This window comes from Rhinichthys klamathensis, unplaced genomic scaffold (assembly GCF_029890125.1).
Source record: "Rhinichthys klamathensis goyatoka isolate OS25496 unplaced genomic scaffold, OSU_Roscu_1.1 h1tg000050l_1, whole genome shotgun sequence".
NCBI lineage: Eukaryota > Metazoa > Chordata > Actinopteri > Cypriniformes > Leuciscidae > Rhinichthys > Rhinichthys klamathensis.
In genome coordinates this window covers 1,590,405-1,614,538 of record NW_026606596.1, presented here as the reverse complement: position 1 = coordinate 1,614,538, position 24,134 = coordinate 1,590,405, and the positions used below count along the sequence as shown (strand labels likewise).

The 24,134-nt window shown below is 37.3% G+C and overlaps 1 protein-coding gene across 1 annotated transcript in view; it reads right to left on the bottom strand.

Annotated features, from left to right (window-relative positions):
* The window catches only part of dchs1b (dachsous cadherin-related 1b), a 104,015-nt gene that overhangs the window by 22,793 nt on the left and 57,088 nt on the right, over nucleotides 1-24,134 (bottom strand). Inside the window, exon 3 of the mRNA XM_056247705.1 lies at nucleotides 873-1,061. Within this exon, the coding sequence (XP_056103680.1) occupies nucleotides 873-1,061 (189 nt within the window). The remainder of the gene's footprint in view (nucleotides 1-872; nucleotides 1,062-24,134) is intronic.

The following is a 24,134-nucleotide window of genomic DNA, read 5'->3' as shown; positions in this document are numbered from 1 at the left end:
TAATTTATATATATTAGCTTTACTTCACTGAAAACAATTTGTATTAGTTTTAGTTAACAATAACAACACTAACTAGAATGCACATTTCCTGAAGAAAATGTGAGTGGTGCTTGCAGTGGCAAAACTCTGGGCACATGCTAACACAATTAACAATGTTGCTAGTATGATTTATGATTTACCACATTCTAGTATGATTTACTATGATTGTAGCATGATTTACCATGATACACCACATTCTAGTATTATTTACTATGATTTACCATGTTTCTAGCATGATTTACCATTTGTTGCTATGGTGCTCTAAATGGTTGCTATGGAGTTGCTAGGGACCTGTAACTGGTTGCTAGGGGTGTGGCTATGAAGATTTTAGGTCATTACTTATTGGCTGCTTAATAAGAGGAGTCACATGAGTGAGAGTGAGAGGGAGAGACGCAAGGTTCTCAGGCCCTTTGGTGTCTGTGTGTGTGAAAGTGACAGTTGGATTTGAATTTCTGAAAATTCTGCAATGTTAAATGGGACTTTTTGGCCACTTTTTCGTCCGCTGTGCGAACATCGTACACCGATCGCTTAGAAAAGATATAGCACGCCTCTCCTCAATGAGCCGGTCGATGACACCTCACTCATGGGTCAGTGACAAACGGTGTGGGAGGAGTAGCGCCCCAAATTTTTGTCCCGAAAAATAATAATAATAAGTATGAGCAATAACAATAGTGATGCCTAAATGTTCCACTAAATGTTAAAATAGACAATGTATAGCTAAAAGAGGTAAACAATATGCATGTATGATTTTAGTGTGAACAAAAAAATGCTTTCCAACCTTTTGTCTAAAGTTATTCCCAATTTCCAATACAGGTGCAAACTAATTCCCTCACCCCATCCGTTGCAGTGACAGTGAAGTCGAAACTGTCTGGTCCTTCGTCTCGATCCAAAGCCACACTGGTGCAGATCTGTCCAGTCTCTTTATTGATGCTGAACTGACTGGGTGGAGCACTAGCAGGCCCGGATCCAATCGAGTACGTGATGGCCCCAAATGACCCACCATCTGAATCATCTGCTTTTACCTGTGGAGCACAGACACAGAGAACGTTGTCAGAATTATAGTCGACGACTCATGTCATAAACCCTCGTCTTCACAGAGAGCAAGCAGAACAAGATTCAGAGGTCTAAATATGTTTTCATTCAAATAATTAATCAATAAATGCTGAGACTTCGGTATAGCCCCGTTAAATAACCAAGACACTCCAGACATAAATCCCCATCCCTTTGTAATTTCTTTCCCTCTGTCCTCTAGCTGATTGTACCATGGATTTACTGCCAGCTGGTCTGTTCTTGGCCGCACCTGTCTCATCAATCTCTCACAGTGGAGTGGGAAAACAAGAGAAGGCAGAAAGAGAAGGAGAAAAGTGTCTCCTCTCTACGATTCACATTCCCTGCCCTTGAATGCTTGGGTAAACGTCTATGGAAAGAGGGCCACTGTTGCTGAGAGATGGAGACTCCAAGAAGTGATGAGGTGGAGATAACTGGTTGAAGTTATTGGGCTTCGCCATAGGTGGAAAAATCTGGCCTTGAGTTCAGAAGGGGCTTTTGCCAATTCATGGCGACATTAATGTGAGGACCGAAGCGTAGATTCATCAAATACATACCATATGCAGCCATACAGTACTGAAAACACTGTTTTCACGAGGTGCAAATGTTACAGAGAGAATCTGGCATATTCTCAGGAGAATTCAGCGACTGTTACAGCAGTTGCTGAAGGCTAGGAAAGGGAAAATGTCTTGGATCTCTCGCCTCTATGCTTCCACAAATCGTAAAAGCCTTTGTTTGTCTAGGAATCCTGCCCTCTCTGTGCACTAGTTTCTGTACTGCACCTCAATGATATGTTGGTGATATGACCAACTTTAAGGCTGGAAAGCAATCGGAAAACGTGTAAGAGACGGTCTGGATCGGGACAAACACAATCTTCTGGATGCAAAAGAAGGAGTCAGGATTGATTACACTACCAAAGTTTGGGGCAAGTAAGTTTTTTTTTTTTTTTTTTTCAGAAGTGACAGTAAAGACTTTTACACTGTTACAAAAGATTTATATTTTAAAATTAATGCTGTTCTGTCTATTCATTAAGACATTTTTATGAACACTCTTTATTTACATTGGATGTGCAAGCTTGATTTTTAGAGCTTGATATTTCCCTTAAAACAAGGAAAAGCATTTAACTGAAAACTGTCCACTAGCTGGAAAGACAAACTTGTGAAAATCCATGTAATTTTTTTAATCAGATGAGGTCAAGTTCATACTGAACTGGAAACTGGAAAAATCTGTTTCAATTTATGTTTTCCTACCAAAATCTACTCCAACAGTTCATATATAATCATTAAGAAGATATTAAGTAAAGGATAATATACAGTACGCTGGTCATTATCGCAAAATATAAACCCACGGGGGATCAGGAGACTCATATCACGCTCAAAGAGGTTTTTTTTTGTGATAATGACCGGCTAACTGTGTGTTATCCTTCTTATTACACAGCTATTTATCAAATACTGTAAGTAAATAAATAGAATGAAATACATTTCAATATGACATTATTTCATTATGTTGAAGGAAAAGACTAGGCCAACAGAATGATACAAGAGACAAGAAACATGGTAAAACAGACAATTATACAGTTTAATGGTCATTACAAAAAAGAATTGACTGCAGAATACTGCAGCAACTGAACTCTCAGAATCTCGTGAAATGCAGAATTATAGTTTATAAAAAATTGCTATTTTGAAGCTAGTAAATCGGTTGGCCTCATAAAACAGCGAATAAGTTTAAAGAAACCACAATCACATTTCACACACGCCACCACAGATAATCTTCTTATTGTCACGGCAGTATAACTGCAGCTGTACAGCTGATTCACATTACAATCCTGACATGGTAAAAACAGAGGATACAGAACTTAAGAGTCTCGGGCTCCTCAACAGGGCTCCTGCTACCGGAAAGGTTGAGGTCACGACCCCTCAGCTCTGCTTTATGCTGTGACCCCTCTCCCACCATGATGCTCTCTGTAAACAATATTACTCTGGTGGTCCACAAAACGTCCCATTCATCAACTCCATAAAGACCTGTAGACCCTAGTGCCTGTAACACAACAAAGGGCTCCTTGCAAAACATTAAGGGGAAATGACCTTTGACTCTGCCGGGCCTGCAAATATTTAATACGGTTGGCTCTGGAAGAAGTTTCGTAACGTTGCTTGCTGCCATTTATGAGGACTGCAAAAACCTGTTCTTTAATGCAATCTAGAGGATGGGAAATCTGGCCAAAATGGCAAGGTCAAGCTATTTTTTCTTTATGGATCCTGACCTTTTTCCCATATCCATTCCAATAATAATATTTTGTAAAAACAGGAAGTATAAAACCGCAAGAGGATTGTCCTGTCCGGTTGCCAGCTGTTAAAAGCACAACTTACCTAAATATTCAGTACTGGTTGGAAAAAATCTTAAGGCCGGTTCACACCAAGAATGATAACTGTAAAGATAACTCTAACGATAATAACTATATTACATCCACAACAGCGGGCGATAAGACTCTGTTTATTAGAAGTGCACGCTGAGTTTTGTCCTCTGCCTCTTTAAATGCTCGAGCTTTTTAAAGCAGGATGAAGTCTGATTGGCTGTCATTGCTTTTTATTGTTCATCAGCTGGAAAAAAATGTTCTGAAAGTGATTCCGATGATATCGTTCCTCTGTACCGTTATCGTTATAGTTGTGGAGTTAACTTTTATATTTGTGGTGTACTATCCTTTCATATTTAGAAATATTTTTAGAACTATATATTTATCATTATCGTTATAGTTATCACTCTTGGTGTGAATGGGCATTTATTCTGGTTATGAAAAAATATAAATTCTAAGATATTTTGATTCTCATGATGGTTTTATGTACTGCTTTTAATTTGTTTAAATAAATAGATGTAAATAAAAAAGATTTAAAACCTCAATAAATTGCAAAAATCTCATTCTCATTTCAAAAAACAAATTGTATAAAACTATTTATATATCATGAAATAGTAGTTATACTGCCCTTATTAAAAAAAGATTGAAAAATTCTCATTAAAATAATGCAAAAAACAAAATACAAATAAAACAATGCAATGCAAAAATACAATTTTATTATTATAAATAATATCAATTTTATTTTTATATCAAGATATAGTTTTGTTGTGCTACCTTTAATTTAAAAAAATATATATATATAAATATGCTTATTTCCACAAATAATATAAAATCTAAAATATTTATGTCATGGTAGTTTTTGTTGTACTGACTTTTAAATAAACTGATTTAAGAATGCAGTATTACAATAACCTTTGAGAATAATTTTAAAATCTGATCTTGAGGTTCAATTTTTACAAATCAAATTCAAAACACCTGCTCAGAGAATGCTGTCCACATTTCACAATGCATTGCATTCCCATGTGCACTTTCTGAGCCACTCTGGAAGGCCGTAGCAGCTTGCTGGTGTTCTGGTGACAGGAATGGCTCATGTGTGCAGTGATAAACCAACAGGTGAACGTGACGGTGGAGCCAGATCTCGACCTGAATGAGACCACCACTGCTCATATTCTGCTCTGCAGTGGTCAACTCTTTTCCATCTGTTTTTACCATTATCGCTGTTGGGATTACGTGTGGTGAAATATTATCTTTCTGACAAATCAAAGCCCTACGCCTGTGTTCTTGGGATATTTGGGTAAAGTGGCTGGGATTAAGCATCTGCGATAATGATTCGTCCTGGGACGCTGTGGTAGCCAGATTTTAGTCCCAAGGCGCTGATAGAAATAAGCCTAGCCCACCTGGTGAGCATGACCTCTACACCATCCCTTTTTTCAGAGAAGACTAGAGCCGATCATTTATACTGCATTAGAGAATAAGAAAAAAGGGAATCCAATAAGATTCAAACATCAAGACTGTGTTCAAGCTGTGGATGATTTGATCAGGTGTGTGTGGTAATGGGGCATGAAGGTCTAGACTAGAGGGTTCAACTGAATGTGTGTTTGTGAGGTTGGGAGGGTGAAAGAAACCTTCTCTAATAAACAGGTCGCAGGTGAGAAAAGCATTAAGGGGCCCGGTGAGGCGTCCTGCCCCCTTTGGGGCTTAAGGGGTGGAGGTCTTATCAGCGGGGAAAGAGTTGATACTGACAGGGGAATGAGAAAAGCACGTTCTTCACACTCTGACAGTGCACAAAATCTGTATGCAACTTTGCTGCGAAAATTACAAGCATTTTATTTATTATTTTTACTCATTATCATTTTGTTCTATTTTCCCTCAAGAGATCTTATTTTATGGAACTGTTTTAGTCCATACAGTGACAATCAATGGGTTCCAAAATAACATTGGAATCTCATTATACAGACAAAAACAGTTGAAACATTCTTTAAAATATTCTATTTTATTTGTGTTATAAATAAGTAAGTAAGTAGATAGATAAATAAAAGGAACATTATCAGATGTAGTCAATAAGCTTGAATTAAAATTGTATTATATATATATTTATTTCAATTACATGCTATATAATTATATATCATTTATATTATTTAATTATTTGTGTAAATTTTACATTTATTAAATTAATTTGTATATTTTGTTTGTGTATACATACGTACAAAATATTGTACAAACTAATTTAATTTATGTACAATATTTTCTGTTTGTGTAATACATTTTAAAACAATAAACAAATAATAAAAATTACACACACACACACACACACACAAAATATACACTGTGTATGTTGTGTTTGTAATAAATAAATATATAAATGATATATATATATATATATATATACACATCTATAAAACACAAAATTATAAAAATGTATTAACAATTACACAAATAAATAAATATAAATTATACATAATAATATAAAATCTATGTATTAATTTATCATAATAATATAAAATCTATGTATTAATTTATCAGCTGAACATCCGAACAGAGTTCGTACACTTCACAAGAGAGAAAAAGGTCAGCGAGTCTGCAGACTGAAAGTGGGCCGCCAAGATTTTCTGCACACTCATCAGTGCCAATTAAATGTAAAGCTGTCTAATATTTCTGCACACGTGCAAGAATCCATCGGCCATTCTGGCATCAATCAATCTGACAGTCCTGACCAGAATTCCCATCTGCATCACTCCATCCCTTATTCATCAATAAATTAAACGACACTGAGGGTTTCTCAACGTCACAGGAAACAAATCACTAACTCGCCATGCTTTTCACAGCAGATCAATAGTGTCGAGACACATTCAGCCCACAACAAGCAACTAGAACTTTCAAACACCACTTAGTCGTTCTGCTATTACCAAACTCACAGTTTAATCAGAGACTTGTGCAAAAGTATTGCAATAATTCTGTCTGGATGAAGCCGTGCTCTGCCGTAGAGACTCATCCATTCCCTTATCCAGAGCTGCTCTTGGGACAAGTGCTCCCGGAAAGTAGGACTTAACACCATATGCCGTAATTCATGGCTTTCTTGGGTTGCAGACCTCTCAGGAGGATGAACACTGCCATAACTAACCAGATGAGCTCTGATTAGAGGAGCAAAACTGTAATTGAAGAGTTGCATATACTGAATGATCATGTGGTACAGTAGATGCTTTCCGCTAAAACCTCTCAAGAACTGGCACAATAAATCACGAGTCATGAAACAGCAGTTTCATATTAGTTCATATTAATCTTGAATTTATCACAGCAACTAATGTGCAATATGTTCTTTTGCCTGATGTCGCCCCACTGCACTCCATAGTATAAAGAGAAGTTAAAGAATTACATCCAGGACAAGGACAAACTGCAAAACACGTACAGCAAAATGTGTGTATTTAGGGGGACATTTAGTTCGATTTCTTTTTCAAACTCTCTCAACAACTTCACAAACATTCAACAAGATCTGTAATAATATATATAATAACTAGGGCTGTCAAATGATTAATCGTGATTAATCACATCCAAAATAAAAGTTTTTTTTACATAATATATTTTTTTTACAGTGGGTGCACTGTGTATAATTATTTTATATATATATAAATACACACACATGCTTGTATATATTTAAGAAATATTTTCATGTATATACTGTATATAGATTTATATATAATTTATATTATATATAAATATAAATATTTTATATATAAATAATATTTTTTCTTAAATATACATGCATGTGTGTGTATTTATATATATACAAAATAATTATACACAGTGCACCCATATATTATGTAAAAAAAAACTTTTATTTTGGATGTGATTAATCGTGATTAATCATTTGACAGCCCTAATAATAACACACTGATGAGTGATCGCATTATACTGTACATGTTCACTTCCTAAATTCCAGTGGTTTCTTCAGTTGTTTCAAGCTGACAAATGTCTATGTACGTGAATTTTACAGAGCAAACAACACAACAAAATTGTCTGCGGTTTTCCCAGGGTCACTGCAATTTTACAAGTGCGGTTTGTTATTCCATTGCTTACAGTCTCAAACATGTGGTCTAAATTATTAATCTAAGAGTTTATCTTTTGCTAGCATCCAATGTCAAGAGGCTGATACTGTAATTTATCTGCATTTTTAACATGAATGTTTTTTTTTTTTTTAAACACTGAAGGCAAGACAACAGTCTCAAATGCACATGAACCCACTGACCCAAGTACAGGCTCATACAAACAATTTCAGATAAGACAACAGATCTATTACAGGTCACTGCTTGTCCAACAGACAAATTTGTGTTATTTTTACATGACTCAGCAAACTTATAGAGTTTCTCGCTAATGCACACAACCTTGATATCTGTAATTCAAGATCACCTGGTTAATCTCCGATTTCTCGTTTCGTTCCCAAGGGAATCTGCCTCTTTTAAAATCGCAGGGGTCAAAATAAGTAAAAGAAACTGAGGAAATCCTCTACTACAATGTCTCAGGTCTATATCAAGATAAGCAGCAGTGCTTTGGATGTGATTAATTGAGAGCTAAGCTAGATGTCCTTTCCTTCACCGTGACCTTTCTGCCGATCCTTTTCAAAGAGGTTGTGATTGGCAGTTTGTTGGATTTAAGATGAAATCATTTCCAAGGACTCCCATGTATATGTCAGAGTATCTAGACCTATGCTTAGATCTGGATTAGGGATCCAGACAGTGAAAACTACATTTGAGGGTCTCTGTATTAAATCTGAGCATTTGTGAGGCACAGAAATTTATTTATTTATTTATTTAAATGGATAGTTCAGCCAAAAAAAAAACAAAAAAAACACTGATGGGTAATTGACAATCAATGGGGTCCAAAATAACATTGGGCTCATTGACTTTCAATGTATAGACAAAAACAGTTGAAACATTCTTAAAAATCTTCTTCTAAAGAAAAAGTCACTCTACAAAAAATTGACTACTTTGCAGAATTTACAGTTTTAGACATTATTGATCTTTAGATTAATATTTAAACATATTTACAAAAAGTAATGATTCAACATAGATCTAACAAGTTCTTATTAGAATATTATTAATTAATGTAATCCCTTAACTGACATATGGTGTTATGAAGGCCAGATAGCACCAGACCACTCAATTGTCATACTATATAAAAAAAAAAAAAAAAAAAAAAAAATCAAAGCTCATAAATCAAAACCCTAACATTTCATATTCAATATATCATTAACCACCACACAGAGATATTAAACCAGACTAACCACCATCAGGCTTGCTTATTAATGGGAGCCTTTAACTGGCATATGGTGTTATGAATGCCAGACGGAACCAGAACGTCCCACACTATGGCAAACGGCAGTTCAAAGAGGAAGTTGGTCTGGCACTCATATGGCACTGTTAAAATATGAGGTCTATTATAAGAAGTGGTGAAAGCGAGGTGGTTATTTTGGAGCAAACATGTATAGCTGTTCTTTAATCCAAAATGAGACAGCAAACCATTCTGTTCATTAATGGTTTACTAAATAGCTGACTGCAAAGCACATTGAATATTCATTGATTAGTTCAAGTGCACTTTTGATCGACACTTTCTAGTAATGTTATGCACAGGATTCACTCCTTTAAGGCTAAGGGTAATTATTAGAACAAATACCGATCAGAAATTTGTTACATTCCCAGAACAATTTCAGAAATGTACTGCAATTATGGTGTTATTTTTTTTAATGGGACAGTTCAGGTATAATAATCATACTAAAATATGGAACAAGAAGTTTTTCATTTTACACCAACAGTTTGGTTACTCTGTTGCATTTCTTCTATGATTAGAAACACAACTGTGCCATTAGAACCCACTGCAACTGTTGTACTATATTTATAATATAGACATAACATCCCTTATATTTTCTCTTTGGTGGTTTAATGTGAGGAATATTCTACATTTTTGTGTGGCCAAAGAGTTATGGAGAAGGAAGAAAACATTCATATTCTAACAAATCCATACAAATTTTGTATTTGCAACTTGTCAAGTGTTAACTTGGGACCCAAACCTTTCGGAGCCCCTAAAGTTACATGGTAAAGTACAAAAAAATATGGGATGGGAGGAAAAATAATATATCAATGCTTTTGCGTTCTCTTACAAATGTTTTGTGTTCTTCCGAGAAACTTTCCATTTGCTCGCAAAATGTTTATGTTTCCCTGAGAAACTGCAAAACGAAAAGTTTCAGGGGAGAATGCATAAGTTTTGTGAGAGAACGCAAAAGCATTGAAATAAATGTTTCCTCCCATCAAATATACATATATATATATATATATATATATATATATAGTTATCATCACCATGTCCCTTTAGGGCTCTGTACTAAACAACTGAGTTTTAGTATTAGTAGTATTCCTGCCTCTCTGTACCCGTACCCAAAGGTCGCCTTGTACTACAGCGAAAATGCTACTCGAATTAGGAATACAAAAGCATAAACCCAGAGACAACCCAAATAAGGAGAAATGCTTCCAGACTCTTTAGTGAATGAAAATTCATTACTTCCAGAACACATTGTCATTGAAATTGAATTTCCATGTGAGAAAACTGTAATTAAGTAGGACAGTGATGGACCAGGGACAATCCAGAGCATTCTCTAAAATGGCAACAGATGAGAGCAGACAGATTCCAACCACTTCTCTTTCTCAATGGATCTATGTCTCAACAACTGCAAACCACACTGGCGAACTCCACTCAGTGCTGTTTGTGTAACACGCTGCACCTTTAAGAAAATTTATGGGCAAGAGCATCTCGCTTCGAGGCCCTGAGCTATGCATCACTACAGAGAATATAAAAGGCTGTATTTTAGTGGTTTTACAATGAAGAAAGGGTACAGTGTGGATGTTTTTCTTCCCTACAGCTTTTGCAAGATGCCACAAGAGTCTTATTTTCCTTTTAAAAGTTTGTGGGATCTGGCCTGGGTCTTCCTTCCAGACTTTTGAACTGTATGCAATTCATGTTGGTTGCTTCCAATTTGTATTTCATGGCAGAAGTATGTACACAGACGAGAAAAGTACAAACATGTTATACATAATTCATTCCTCTACTTTGGCAACTGAGGTTTGGAAACGGTCGTGTGCTCTGTTTAGGGGGCAATGTGCTCATTGGAACATCATAATACCCTTTTAGAAAATATTTTCTGCCTACTTCCAACTTTCTGGCAAAGTCAGAATGCATTGGAAGAAAACGCTTGATTTTTCCTCGTATACGTTCACTTGTCTTTTGTCTGAATTGTTAACAATGTATCCTAAAATGCACTCGAGCACATCTACCTTACTATCCCAGGCACTGTAAAGTGGATTCATGTGATTGTTCTGATGGAGCCTGGGGACCAATCCCGTTAAATGCAGGCTGATTAGCATCCCCGCTAGGCCTCTAATGAATGTGAGAGAGGCAAGAGCTCTCCCAGATCTGGCTAGGGTTTCCTCATCGGTTCTGGCCTGGGACAGCACGCACACTCATCTATACATGCACACTGATTGTAGCACTTCTAAAAAAAAAAAAAAAATCCAGAATGTCATTACCACTTATTCAAGAGAGGAGCATGTAATGTAATCACAAGGAAAATATTTCTTAAATTGTACAGGGATACATGAGGGAAACTATTTTATAACAGGGTCAATGACAAATAAGAGTGTCTAGGACAAGCAAGACTTCTTTTAGCACATGTAGTATTTCAAAAACACGTGCTAAGTTCTTAGAAATGTACTTTTGTACATTACATTGATCAAAATGATCATTATAAATTAATCAGACATGTATAATGTTACAAAAGGTTTATATTGTATTTCAAAGAAATATTGTTCTTGGGAACTTTCTATTCATTAAAAAAACCTGCTTTTTTTAATAATTGTTTCCACAAAAATATTAAGCAACTTTTTTCAACATTGATAAGAAGAAATTATTCTTGGGCACCAAATCAGCATATTAGGCACAATGATGCTGAAAATTCAGCTATGCCATCACAGGAATAAATTACATTTTACAATATATTAAAATAGAAAACGGTTATTTAAATCGTAATAATATTTCACAATATTACCTTTTTTTTACTGTATTTTATTAGATTAACCAAAACCATTCAATCATCTTACTGACCCAAACTTTGAACAATAGCGTATGTTGAACACTGACCCAACAACCAAACTGTCAATGGTAGCTTTACCAAACTAAGCTAACAAGCAAGGTATCTCACTAGTTTAGTGCGTTTCTGCAACAATATTCTTAACAAGCAGTCCAATCCCTGTGATTTTAGTTTAAAAGTACTGATTGGTTGATATACACTCACCGGCCACTTTATTAGGTACCCCATGCTAGTAACGGGTTGGACCCCCTTTTGCCTTCAGAACTGCCTCAATTCTTCGTGGCATAGATTCAACAAGGTGCTGGAAGCATTCCTCAGGGAGTTTGGTCCATATTGACATGATGGCATCACACAGTTGCCGCAGATTTGTCGGCTGCACATCCATGATGCGAATCTCCCGTTCCACCACATCCCAAAGATGCTCTATTGGGTTGAGATCTGGTGACTGTGGAGGCCATTTTAGTACAGTGAACTCATTGTCATGTTCAAGAAACCAATTTGAAATGATTAGAGCTTTGTGACATGGTGGAAGTAGCCATCAGAGGATGGGTACATGGTGGCCATAAAGGGATGGACATGGTCAGAAACAATGCTCAGGTAGGCCGTGGCATTTAAACGATGCCCAATTGGCACTAAGGGGCCTAAAGTGTGCCAGGAAAACATCCCCCACACCATTACACCACCACCACCAGCCTGCACAGTGGTAACAAGGCATGATGGTTCCATGTTCTCATTCTGTTTACGCCAAATTCTGACTCTAACATCTGAATGTCTCAACAGAAATCGAGACTCATCAGACCAGGCAACATTTTTCCAGTCTTCAACTGTTCAATTTTGGTGAGCTCTTGCAAATTGTAGCCTCTTTTTCCTATTTGTAGTGGAGATGAGTGGTACCCGGTGGGGTCTTCTGCTGTTGTAGCCCATCCGCCTCAAGGTTGTGCGTGTTGTGGCTTCACAAATGCTTTGCTGCATACCTCGGTTGTAACGAGTGGTTATTTCAGTCACTGTTGCCCTTCTATCAGCTCGAACCAGTCTGGCCATTCTCCTCTGACCTCTGGCATCAACAAGGCATTTCTGCCCACAGAACTGCCGCTCACTGGATGTTTTTTCTTTTTCGGACCATTCTCTGTAAACCCTAGAGATGGTTGTGCGTGAAAATCCCAGTAGATTAGCAGTTTCTGAAATACTCAGACCAGCCCTTCTGGCACCAACAATCATGCCACGTTCAAAGTCACTCAAATCAACTTTCTTCCCCATACTGATGCTCGGTTTGAACTGCAGGAGATTGTCTTGACCATGTCTACATGCCTAAATGCACTGAGTTGCCGCCATGTGATTGGCTGCTTAGAAATTAAGTGTTAACGAGCAGTTGGACAGGTGTACCTAATAAAGTGGCCGGTGAGTGTAAATGTCTTGATGAAAGTATGAATGTTGATCTACTGTAGGAACATGTTCTACTGGGATAAAAAAACAATAAACATAGTTCAATGAAAACCTTGCTTATACTTGAAGCTCACAGTAGTTTATAATCATTTTCTGCCCATAATAGGAGTACAAGCCCATTAATTCATTGATATTACCTCAGTGATGCTGACAAAGTGCAGGCCAGAAACTAGAAGAACGCTGTTCTCCTTCCAATACGTCCCCCGACCCCTGACCTTGAATGGCACAAACCTCACATCTCAACACTCTTACACTAAGTGATCCCAGCCCTAAGGAAAAGGGAATGAGGATGGAGGGGAAAAACAAGGGAGAAGGGAGGAAAGAAGGGAAGAAACATAGCATCATCATCCCAACTTCCCCACTCTCCGTCTCCTGTCGGATGGTGTGGTCTTGATTACAAGGCCGCCCGAAACCCAAACAACATTAGTGCAGCATAAACTGACCCTAATATATAACCTACAATGCCTTTCAATGCAGTCGCCACTGTGACAGCAGTGTCTTAGTCAATGCCTCACAACAGCTCTTTTGGATGGGGGAGGATGGGCCCAGTAAGAGTGGAAGGGAAGGGATTTAAGAAAAGGGGCGGAGCTAAAACTCAACATCCTCTCCGATCTGAGGGAGTTCAGTGGATAAGCATGAGCTGTCAAAGCCCCATAAACATGGGCAGACAAACTGTGCTCTCCCCCAAAACATGGTACTGTTCTCCATACGGTATCACTTGAACTCAAGCGCACAGAGCACCAGGAGTCTTTAAGCTTATTGAGTTATTAATGTATGCAGGCCTCAGGTAAATCATTCTGAACCCCAAGAGAAGAAATGAAAAAAGTTTATGTGTATGTCAGTTTTTTGTAGCATTACAGTATCTGTAAGACTTTTTGGCCTTTATTTACAGGACTGTATAAAGTTATCTTCTGGACCACAACTCTGGGTTGATTCTTCTTAAAGGGATAGTTCACATAAAACTATAAATTCTGTCATCAGTTACTCTCATGTCATTTCAAATCTGTATGACTTTCTTTTCTTCTGTGGAACACACAAAACAAGTTATTTTGAAGAATGTTTCAACCGTTTTTATCCATACAATGAAAGTAAATGAACAAATAACATTGGACTCCACTGACTGCCATTGTATGGACAAAACATGCTGAAAGTAAAAATTTTCAAATGTCTCACTTCCACTTTCCACAAAACAAAAGTAATACAGGGTTGGATTGGAACCTCATGAGGGTTAATAAATGATAGTTTTTTTTTGTGTGAACTATCTCTTTAAAAAGTGATTATAAACAAAACCAAGAGCGTGGCAAAGTTGGTGAATTTGAGGTTCCAGACACCCAGACTATAAAAGCAAGATTTGTCATTGCTATCAACAATTTCTGCCACAGGGTAAATCATGATGGGAGACACACTCGCCTGTAAGTTTACAAATTGCATACAAGTATTCATGAAGCATAAAGCCACTTTATGAGAGGAAATACGCTGACAGTCACATTTGGCATTGATTACGGCAGAGTCCTGCTTTTCCAGTCACAAGTTTCAACCATTGCTGACAAACAGTTGATCAGACATAGTTTAAATTTCAGTATACGTCCTCAAACATGAAAAACAAGGGTTGGATGTCACAAAGCTGAATTCTATTATCACACTGTTGACTGTGTCCACTATAAGTCAATGTGAATCGCCATCTGTTTTACTTCCGCAATGTGATGTAATCAGCAACATGAATCAAAATCGAATGATTTCTGAAGATTATGATTAAAGATTATGAAGTATTTTTTTTTTCTTTTGAACAATGTGTGTAGATGAATCATTCACAGAAAGTATAAACCAGTTCCATTTTGTTTTCACATTGATTTTGAGTTTTGTTTTTTAAAAGTGACCGTTTCATTTTTTATTACAAATCTGTTTCTAATTCGATCAGCTGACATATCCTGTCATGTTGAACTAACTTAACTAACACTAATGTTACACACTCCACCTGCAGAGGTACACACACTTCCTCTGGTCATGGCCCGTGGACCTGTTGAGGGTCAAGGTCATAGGTCAGCAAGATGTCGTCCAGTTCTTTGTCAGCCGCTAGGTCGACCCCTGACCCCTGGCTGCTAAGCGGCAAACGCAATCCTTTCACTACATCTAAAATGAGCTGTTCATTTGGACTGTGACACATGCCACATAGCCAGACAATGAGAGACCACCTGTTATCTTTAAATAAAACACATGCACAAACTTCTGTGGCCTCCGCTCATCTCTTTTCATAGGAGCAAATAAATTCAATTAGGAAGAGGGATATCCTGAGGCATGATGTCGCTGGCTTTAGTCAGAGGGTCAGGGGCTCTGCCCGACCTCATTAAACTGTGGATAGCTGTAACATGTTGACTTCATCTCCATATCCCAAACTTAGACTTGCTTGCTAAGTGTGGGGTGAAACATCAAACCCATTTCAGTGCCATGTGAGTTCAGAGGTAGTGCTGAACTCTAGCAGGGCACCTATGAGTCAGGGAGGTCATGAGATTATGGTTTCATTCGAGCATTGCAAATGAAAACTGTGTGAAAAGAGGGGCCGGGCATCTCGCATTCATCGATTTCAATCAAATGTAGCCTGGGAAAACCCAGACAACTTCCGGCAAATTTAGATTTGCTCTGAAAGTTAGTCTGGCAAAGAGCTCATTCAAGCCCATTTCCAATCCGTCGAAATCGAGGCACCAATCAGAAACGTTGGGGCGGGCTTTACACGATGACGACAGCGCTGGGATTTTGAAGCAGATTTTGTAGTCTACATTACAAAGATGGATGCCGCCGTCGAACATCACTCGTTCGAATCAGCTATCGCGTCTGTTTTAAGCGATTTGAACGCTTCCTTTTTGTTAAAAACCGAGCAAAGAACAACACTCGGAGATGTTTCTCGTCCATCCGCGACGTCCGTTGGTGACGCCCCTCTGGAAATGATTTGTCTATGACGCTTTGCCAGACCATAACTCAGTTACAACTGAGAATGGTCTGGTTTTAACCAGGCTAAATCAAATGTGCTTTTCTGTGAAGAATAATCACTGTGTAGATTATGGATTCAAGAAAAGTTTTTAAAGAATATACAATGAATCTTTTTTGCGAATGAGTCATTTTCATTCCATCTGTCTGAACAAGAGACATGATGTTTGGTCAGTTTGTGATTCAGTCTTGTTCAAAACAAGGCAAACAAATTACAAATAGGCAAAAATGTAACAAAGACGTAATTGAAAGTATTACACTTTATGATATAATTATGCCATTTTTTTATATAGCTTACTAACAGTCAGTGCCTAAAGGTTGAAGAATGGAGGTCAAAATATAGATATATTTTGATGCTAAATTATGCTTAACACTCTTTCTGCGGTCTCGAAACCATTTTGTAGGGACAAATAAATTAATAAAGGATAATACGATTTGTTTCAGTCAAAACAAAAGTTCAAACAGCAACAACAACAAAAAACACTGGTGATGAACCTGAAGAAAGGGCCACTGCATGATTCAGTGAATATTTTAGTGAACTCACTGCAAAGATGCACAAACTAGAAATGTTTCAGAATGTTCAGAGCCAAGCGTTTTCAGAAACAAATAATGAAAACATACAGAATAGTCCTTGAGAACGTTAAAACAATAATGCTAACAATAACTCCCCCCCCCCCCCCCCCCCCCCCCCATCCCCATCTACATGTGACAGAATGTATAAAAAAAGACTTTTGGAAGAGTCAAATTTAAGCTCCATAAGAAAAAAAAAAGAAAAAAAACATCTGAGGCCTGAAATCAATTACCCGAACACAGGGAACACAGACCGAAGTATGGAGCGAGCAGGTCAGTTCTACATCGTTCGTTTTCCTATCTCATGTAGCTAATGACTCAAGTCTTATCACCACCCCATGACTGAGGCCCATGAAAGATGGAAATCATTTAAAACCACATCCCTTGACCTTGTTCCCATAGTATCACCACAGAAAAGAAAAATGTCTACCGACCAACTTTTGAGATTCATACCCACTTCATTCCTGGAATTCCTCTTGGTTTTCTACTACATCAACACAACTTTAAGTTTCCAGAAGTCATGGGACCACCTACTCTAACCTGTGAGGTCGGTTCAAGGGCTGGTCATTGAGTTGCAAGTGTGTCTAAAAGGTTTCCAGGCATTGTGGGTTGTTTCTCTGCTCCTTGACTGGGACAGAAATGACTTTAATAAGTCTCGACACAATTTCACAACCAAAGCTCTGCTTTTGCGAAATGCCCTTTGATGTGAGCTTACAACAGAGACGTACTGCACATACAATTTTAATGAAATAATAATGAATTCAGAAATAATATAAATATAATATAAAAATTGCATATAAAATATAATGTAATTATAACATACTTTAAACAATGTAGAGTTGAGCAAGATAGCTAAATAAATAAAAATGTCAGACCCAAAAAAATTATATTTAAAAAATATAATATCACACAACATATAATATAATAATGTATTTTTTGTTCAAAATGTTACAGCAAAAATCTTATTAATATTTAATCATAAATATTAATTTATATGTACCAATATAACAACACAGAAAAATAAACTGCAATATGTACTTTACTGTAATTTAATTTACTGTAGGGTTGAGCAATAGCAATTTATTTAGCATTCTATCTCCATTATTGTATTTTTTAAAATGTTTATTTAATATATATAATATATAAAAATATATTATTTTTCAAAATGCCACACGGAGACTTTGGTGAACATTTCCGAGTGATTAATAATAAAATTATTTATTGAACTGATTCACTAACACTGACAGACTGAATTTATGGAATTAAACAAACTTATCACCTCTAAAGCACCTCTAACAATCCTTATATTCACAATGTTGATCCATTTTTATAAATTGCAAGCATAATCATTGCTAGCATATCATTAATGTTATAATCATTAATATATATATATATATATATATATATATATATATATATATATATATATAGCCCAAATTTCAAGATGTCATAGCATTTTGTATTTCTTTTGTTCGTTGTATAGTGAAGGAAGTTAAATTGTGTGTATGAATCCATGCTTTAACAAGGTTGAGAGAAAGGTCACAGGCAAAAATGCTGCTCAAGATTCACTTATACAATGCAAATTAGAAAGAGGAGGAAAGAAAGAGAGAAAGATATAGAGAAGGGGGTAAAATAGAAGAAAAAGGGTGATTAGAAGGCTAAAATGGGGGGAAGGGAGAGAAAAAGCACCTCCCTTGAGAGTTCTGCTTAGTGTTAAGGCCTTGAAAAACACTTGAGAAGAACCCCTCCAATCTGACTAATGGAAGCCATATTGAATTAGGCCGTGGTGAACACATGCAGCAGATTGTAGAAGGTGACTCACGCACACTTTTATGACCACAGAAATCACAATAAATGCCGGCCAATTGATAGTTGACAACTGTGTAAGCCGCCAAAATCCAAGCTTAAAGTGACATATTGCTCTCAGTCGAACAATAACTAGATTTTGTTTTTGTAAAGGCGCAGTATAGTTCTCTTAACCTGATTTACACCGCATTGACCGATCAAGAGCTTTGTGGGTGTGGAAATAGAAGCGCTGTTTGTTTATTCTGGACTTATTCTGGGAACCAAGCTTATTGATCGAAATATATAACAACACATGATGTAAAGGGTTAAAATCCCAGTCAGGGTCCCAAAGGAGCTGTGTGAATATGAATCAACGATCAGTACCCCGGGGAACATTACCTGGAGGACGTGAATTAATGGAGGAAAGACTGTTTGGGGAGCAAAGAGAAAAGGAGAGACAGATGAAGAGATGGGAGATCTCTCGAAACAGTTACAAACAATAAGACATCCCCTTTTTTGACAACTAAAGGTCTGTGTTTTATGTATTGCACTGATTGTGGAACAAGCAAGGCATTATTTATTTGAACTATCTTGTACCAGAAAGGAGTTATGGATAGAGTTATGGAATCAGAGATGGTACGGAGAGAGAAAACCAGCCGCAGTTTATTCACATTCCAAGCAGGTCAAGGTTCCCCATAGGATAGAAGAAAAACAACAAATTAGATTTCTAATATCATAGTTGTTTCTCAGTGACAGCAATGAGATTAAATGGAGAGTTTCACTTTATCCCAAGAATTTTCTCAGTAACAGCCCTCAGCAATCTCACATGTCTCCTCTAGAGGTTCCGAAGAGGTCTCAACAATGTCTCATACTGAGCTCACATTTGCCAAGACACTAGTTTGCTATCAAGTCAGAGAATTCAGTGCAAACTCAAACATGTCTAATGCTATAAACAATGTTACAGCTATACTGTATACTCTCAAGGCCCATTCACACCAAGGACTAACAATATAGTAAAAATCCTTCTAAATAGAACCACAACTATAACGATAATGGCACAGAGAGAGAAACAATATCATTGGAATCATTCATCAGCTGGAAACATTTTTTCTGAAAGTGGTTAAAAATCAGATTTCATTCTTTTTTTAAAGAGCTTGAGCATTTAAAGCAACAAAAACTGCAGTGAGCACATAGAATAAACAGAACAATATCATTGGTGTGGATGCTAATATTGTTATAGTAATCACTATAAATATTGTTCTTGGTTTGAACGGGCCTTTGCTGTATGTTATCTATTGATTGATTCATGGCTATTTTTCAGGAGAGATACTGAAAACTGAATTAAATCCCCTGAGCCATGAACAAACAACCTTAAAAATCTCTCTCACTCTCTCTCTACACTCAGTCAATTTTATAGAGTAATTGAACTCATTTTCTATTATAATTAGATCTGAGCATTTAGACCCCAACACCCCCCCCAAATGCACACATGCTCACCGATCAATCCTCACCTCCTCACACATGCGCCTCCCCCAAACTCCCCTGCGCCAAAAGGGGGGTTTGGGGGAAGAATTCATACTTGTAAAGCACCTGTTACCTCAGGGGTGCCCTGTTGTTGTTGAGGAAAGATTTCCGAGAAGCTTAGCAGGGGCACACAAACCGAAATAAAGCTGTCAGCGAATCCCAGCTGCCCAGATGTAAGCGTTACAACCTCGCTTGTCTAGGAAGCAGCAGCCTATAGTCACAGCCTTTGGACACGGACGGACGCGATCAAAGCAAACCACGACGGTTTACACCACATGCTCAGCACATAATTAAGTCTCTCCCTTGTGGAAAACGGGTCATAAATTATCAGAGTGGTACAGCACTTCCTGCGCACCCATATGCATCCATAACAAAACTTACAAGACGTACACACATATCATAAAGCACTCGCAGGCACAGACTCACACACACACACAAACATCCTCCAGACAGCACACACCAGCTTGGTCCCAATTGCACTCTATTTTCTTCACTTTTGGCTACCTAACGCACTGGGAATGGCCAAGAAAAACACGCCGGCTGAGCGCAAGATAGCGTACGGGTCAAAGGCCGTGAGGCTCCAGCTGGGACGTAGAGAGTCGGGCCGAGAGCAGAGCGAGAGAGATGAGTAACGCATGCACAAGCACACGTGTGTTTGTATGTGCGTGCGGGTGCAGAAAACGTCCGAGGGAGCGTTAAATCAAGACCTTGTCCTCGCAGGATCGCTCAACCTTAAAGCGGACTGATCCAAGTGGTGTCTGCATATTAGGAGGATAAATAAATGGCGTAATTCTCAAAAATGATGCCTTTTGAAGCCCTCTAATTTGTTTTTGTTAAGATGGTCTTCTCTCTATGCTAATGATTATTAGAAATCAGGACCAGAGAGGAAGCTTTTATCTGACCAGAGTTTAACATAAGCGTCCCCTGAGGACCAAACCACAATATGATGCCTCGACTGCCAACTCTTATTACCAAACAAATGTGTTTACAGCAAACGCCAAAACAACCACCATGAAGTTAATGCATTTCTATACATTACAGATGTTTCATTTTTCAATGCATTTGATAAATCCACATATAGTTTGGTTCCAAAACGCAATAAATCCATTTAGATTAATTTGAGTAAAAATGTGTTTTCTTTACCAAGAAAGTGGAAAGATAAAAACCACTATTTTCTGTTTCAAACTTTCACATAGTATTTATAGGTCATAATAACAAAAAATTTCAAATCCAGGTTTTGATTTTCAAAGATTTATTATAAAAACGGATTATTTTTCCCCCCAAAATGCAATAAATCCATAAAAAATTTTATTTTTTTTTTTTAAATGCAATTAATCCATTGAATCAATATAAAAGTTTTTTTTTTCATATTGAAACTGTTGAAAATACACAACAACGTAAGTTTATTAGTATAATATTTTTATTAAGAACTGTAAAGAAGATTGAAAACATGTTTCCTCCTCCCGAGTGCCTCATCTTCTTAATCTCCTCACGTAAATGATTCGATTTCGATGCCTTACGTTTCTTACCAACTGCAGAAACAACCACAAGTTCATCAATGCCGTCAAAATTATTCATTTTTTTGTTTGTTTGTTGATCGAAAAGTACAAAATAGATAAGAAAAACTAGGAAGCCGGGTGTATTTAAGGCGCTGCCGTTACTGTTTACATTGCGTGGAATGGTGCGTTGTGATTGGTTGAGAGCGGATATATCGCATTCTGCAGAGAAGGGAGACTGGCGTTTGTCGCGGTTTGGAAAGAAAGGGAGAAAACATGACAGAATAACACGGCGGATATGCCTTTTTACTTAAAATTAAACATTGACTTTTCAATACCAACCAGATAGAATACTGATTTTTGCAGTAACTAATTTTTTTTTTTTTTTTTTTTAAATGCCGTTTATCGCGTTTTGGAACCAAACTCTTCGATTACATAATATATAATTAATAAATAATGATTTTATTATTATGATATATATGAACTGCTACAACTTTTCACCTCTATATTATATTCATAAAAATTATTAATATATTGATTTCATAAAAGTATATTTATATAAATTACTTTACAGACCAAATTAACTGCCTCTGTGTAAAAAAAAAAAAATAGAAAGAAGCAAAAAAAAAACTATTTTTCCAATTATCCCTTAATTGGGCTTCATTTGCTTTACTTTTTTTTTTTTTTACATAATGGGAATCTTATTGTCTTTTGGTGTTCATGGAAGTTTTCATTAGATTCAGCAAAGAAGTAAAATGGCAGTTGGAGAGAAGAGGAGAGGAGAGGGGAGAAGAGCTCTTAAATACTCCAGCTGTAGAAAGTCAGTGTCTCATAAAAGAGATGAGGAGCATGACATCATCATGACCTCAATTACAAGAGATGCCTTTGAGGCTCTCGCACTGTCTGTTTTCTTACATTTACGATTAACTCAAAAGATACCATCTCAGTACATCACACCCACAACTCCGAACCAATAAATCCCTTATAGATTTGAAATATCCTCATGGCATTTAACTGGCATATTTGTGGTATGACATGGCAGGCACGAATAATTGGCGCTACAAGTCCTATTGTTTCAATTTTGAAGTACATAGCAGTCCTTAACGTGCTCTCATCAGGGTTAGTGCTGCCCTGTGTCCTATCCACTGAAAATGAAACCCTCTTCACACTGAAGTGTTTCTTCACATGGTTTAGTCCAGAATTCCTGCACAGAGAGCAGAACTAAATTACCTCAGAATTAATCCTTTCCCAAAACTGTTGCTTTATGAGTCCCATTATAACAAAACACATCTGTTACAACACTGCAAACAGAGCCAGCCATCACATCAAACCTTATAGACATAACACGGACCCCCAGTGCAGTCACCTCCCGGGACGGGACCCATACTGGGTGGATGTTCGTTTCTCGCACCTGCTGGTTCCCCACAGCACGGTTTAACTGAACTCGTTCCTAGATCTGTCACTGACATACACAGGAGATGTTATTGAGGTAGGAGATGCGCATGGATTGACACTCTCTCACACACGTCACAGTCCCACACATGGGATGCAAATAAGAATATGTTTTGGAAAAATGAGAGAGCTGTTCTGTGTGCCAATATAAGCCGAGGAGGATGAGATTATCTTTAAATCACGGTGCCTCTGGGCCTCTGAACCGCCAGCTAAATAAAAGACTTGTAGTCAGGGTGCAAAGCTCTCATCGTCACATGATATGTGCAGTCAAACAGGGCTAGCAGGAAGGTGATTAGCCGATCAAAGCTCCATAAAGTGGATTTGGGTTTCAGGGTGGGCTCTGAACAGATCAGTTGGACCTTTAAGTGCAATGCTTCAGTATTTAGGAGGGCTGTCTGGAGGTGTTCATCTCTATGAGCATTTGGATGAAAGAATTCCTAAAAAAAAAAATATATATATATATATTTTATTTTTTTTAAGAGAGAAAATAATTAATAATCTCGAATTGCAGCTGTTTCTTATTTTATACATAAACCCATATACAGTACACACATCATACATACACATTATTAAATTATATATACACACTGTGTGTGTGTGTGTGTGTGTGTGTGTATATATATATATATATATGCAGGGGTGCACATAACTTTTTCAGTGAGTTACTCAGGTGAGTACCAGGAGATGGTGTTTGGTACTCACCCCATATGTAGCGTGGTCTTAATAAGTGCAGTCCTCCTCAGTGTAGAAGCTGTCAATCACAGCTGTCAATCATGACATCACATTCCCGTTTTTATAGCATCAAATAACTAACTAAAGAGACCGAACTTATTTTAAAAAACGAACACTTAAATTTACATCAGCGTGAAAAAAACTACCTAAAATGACAGAAAACATCTTTGGAAAAAATGTATTTGAAGTGTAATTTGATTGTTTAGTTCATTAGACTTCATGGTGAGGATTTTGAACAACTTACTGTAGATGTGTCAGCCGGTATTTTGTCAGTCAAAAATAGTCCATCTCCGAATGCAACTTAACAGGGAGGAGAGTAAAGATGGAAAGCTCCTAAAGCTTAGTTCCATATAAATTCACGGATAATTTGTTGTTTTGTCGTAAGTGAAAAACAATACTGACCTTGTATTTGGAAAAGGATCCTCATGTAAGAAACAATACTAAAATTCAGAGTCAGTTCAGTTCGCATTCGGAGATCGACTATTTTTGACTGACAAAATGCGGGTGTTACTGTTCCGGCGCAGAGCCATAGAGAGAAAGAGTTGCGACACTCCCACAGACCGCCATAGGAACTTTGGAATGC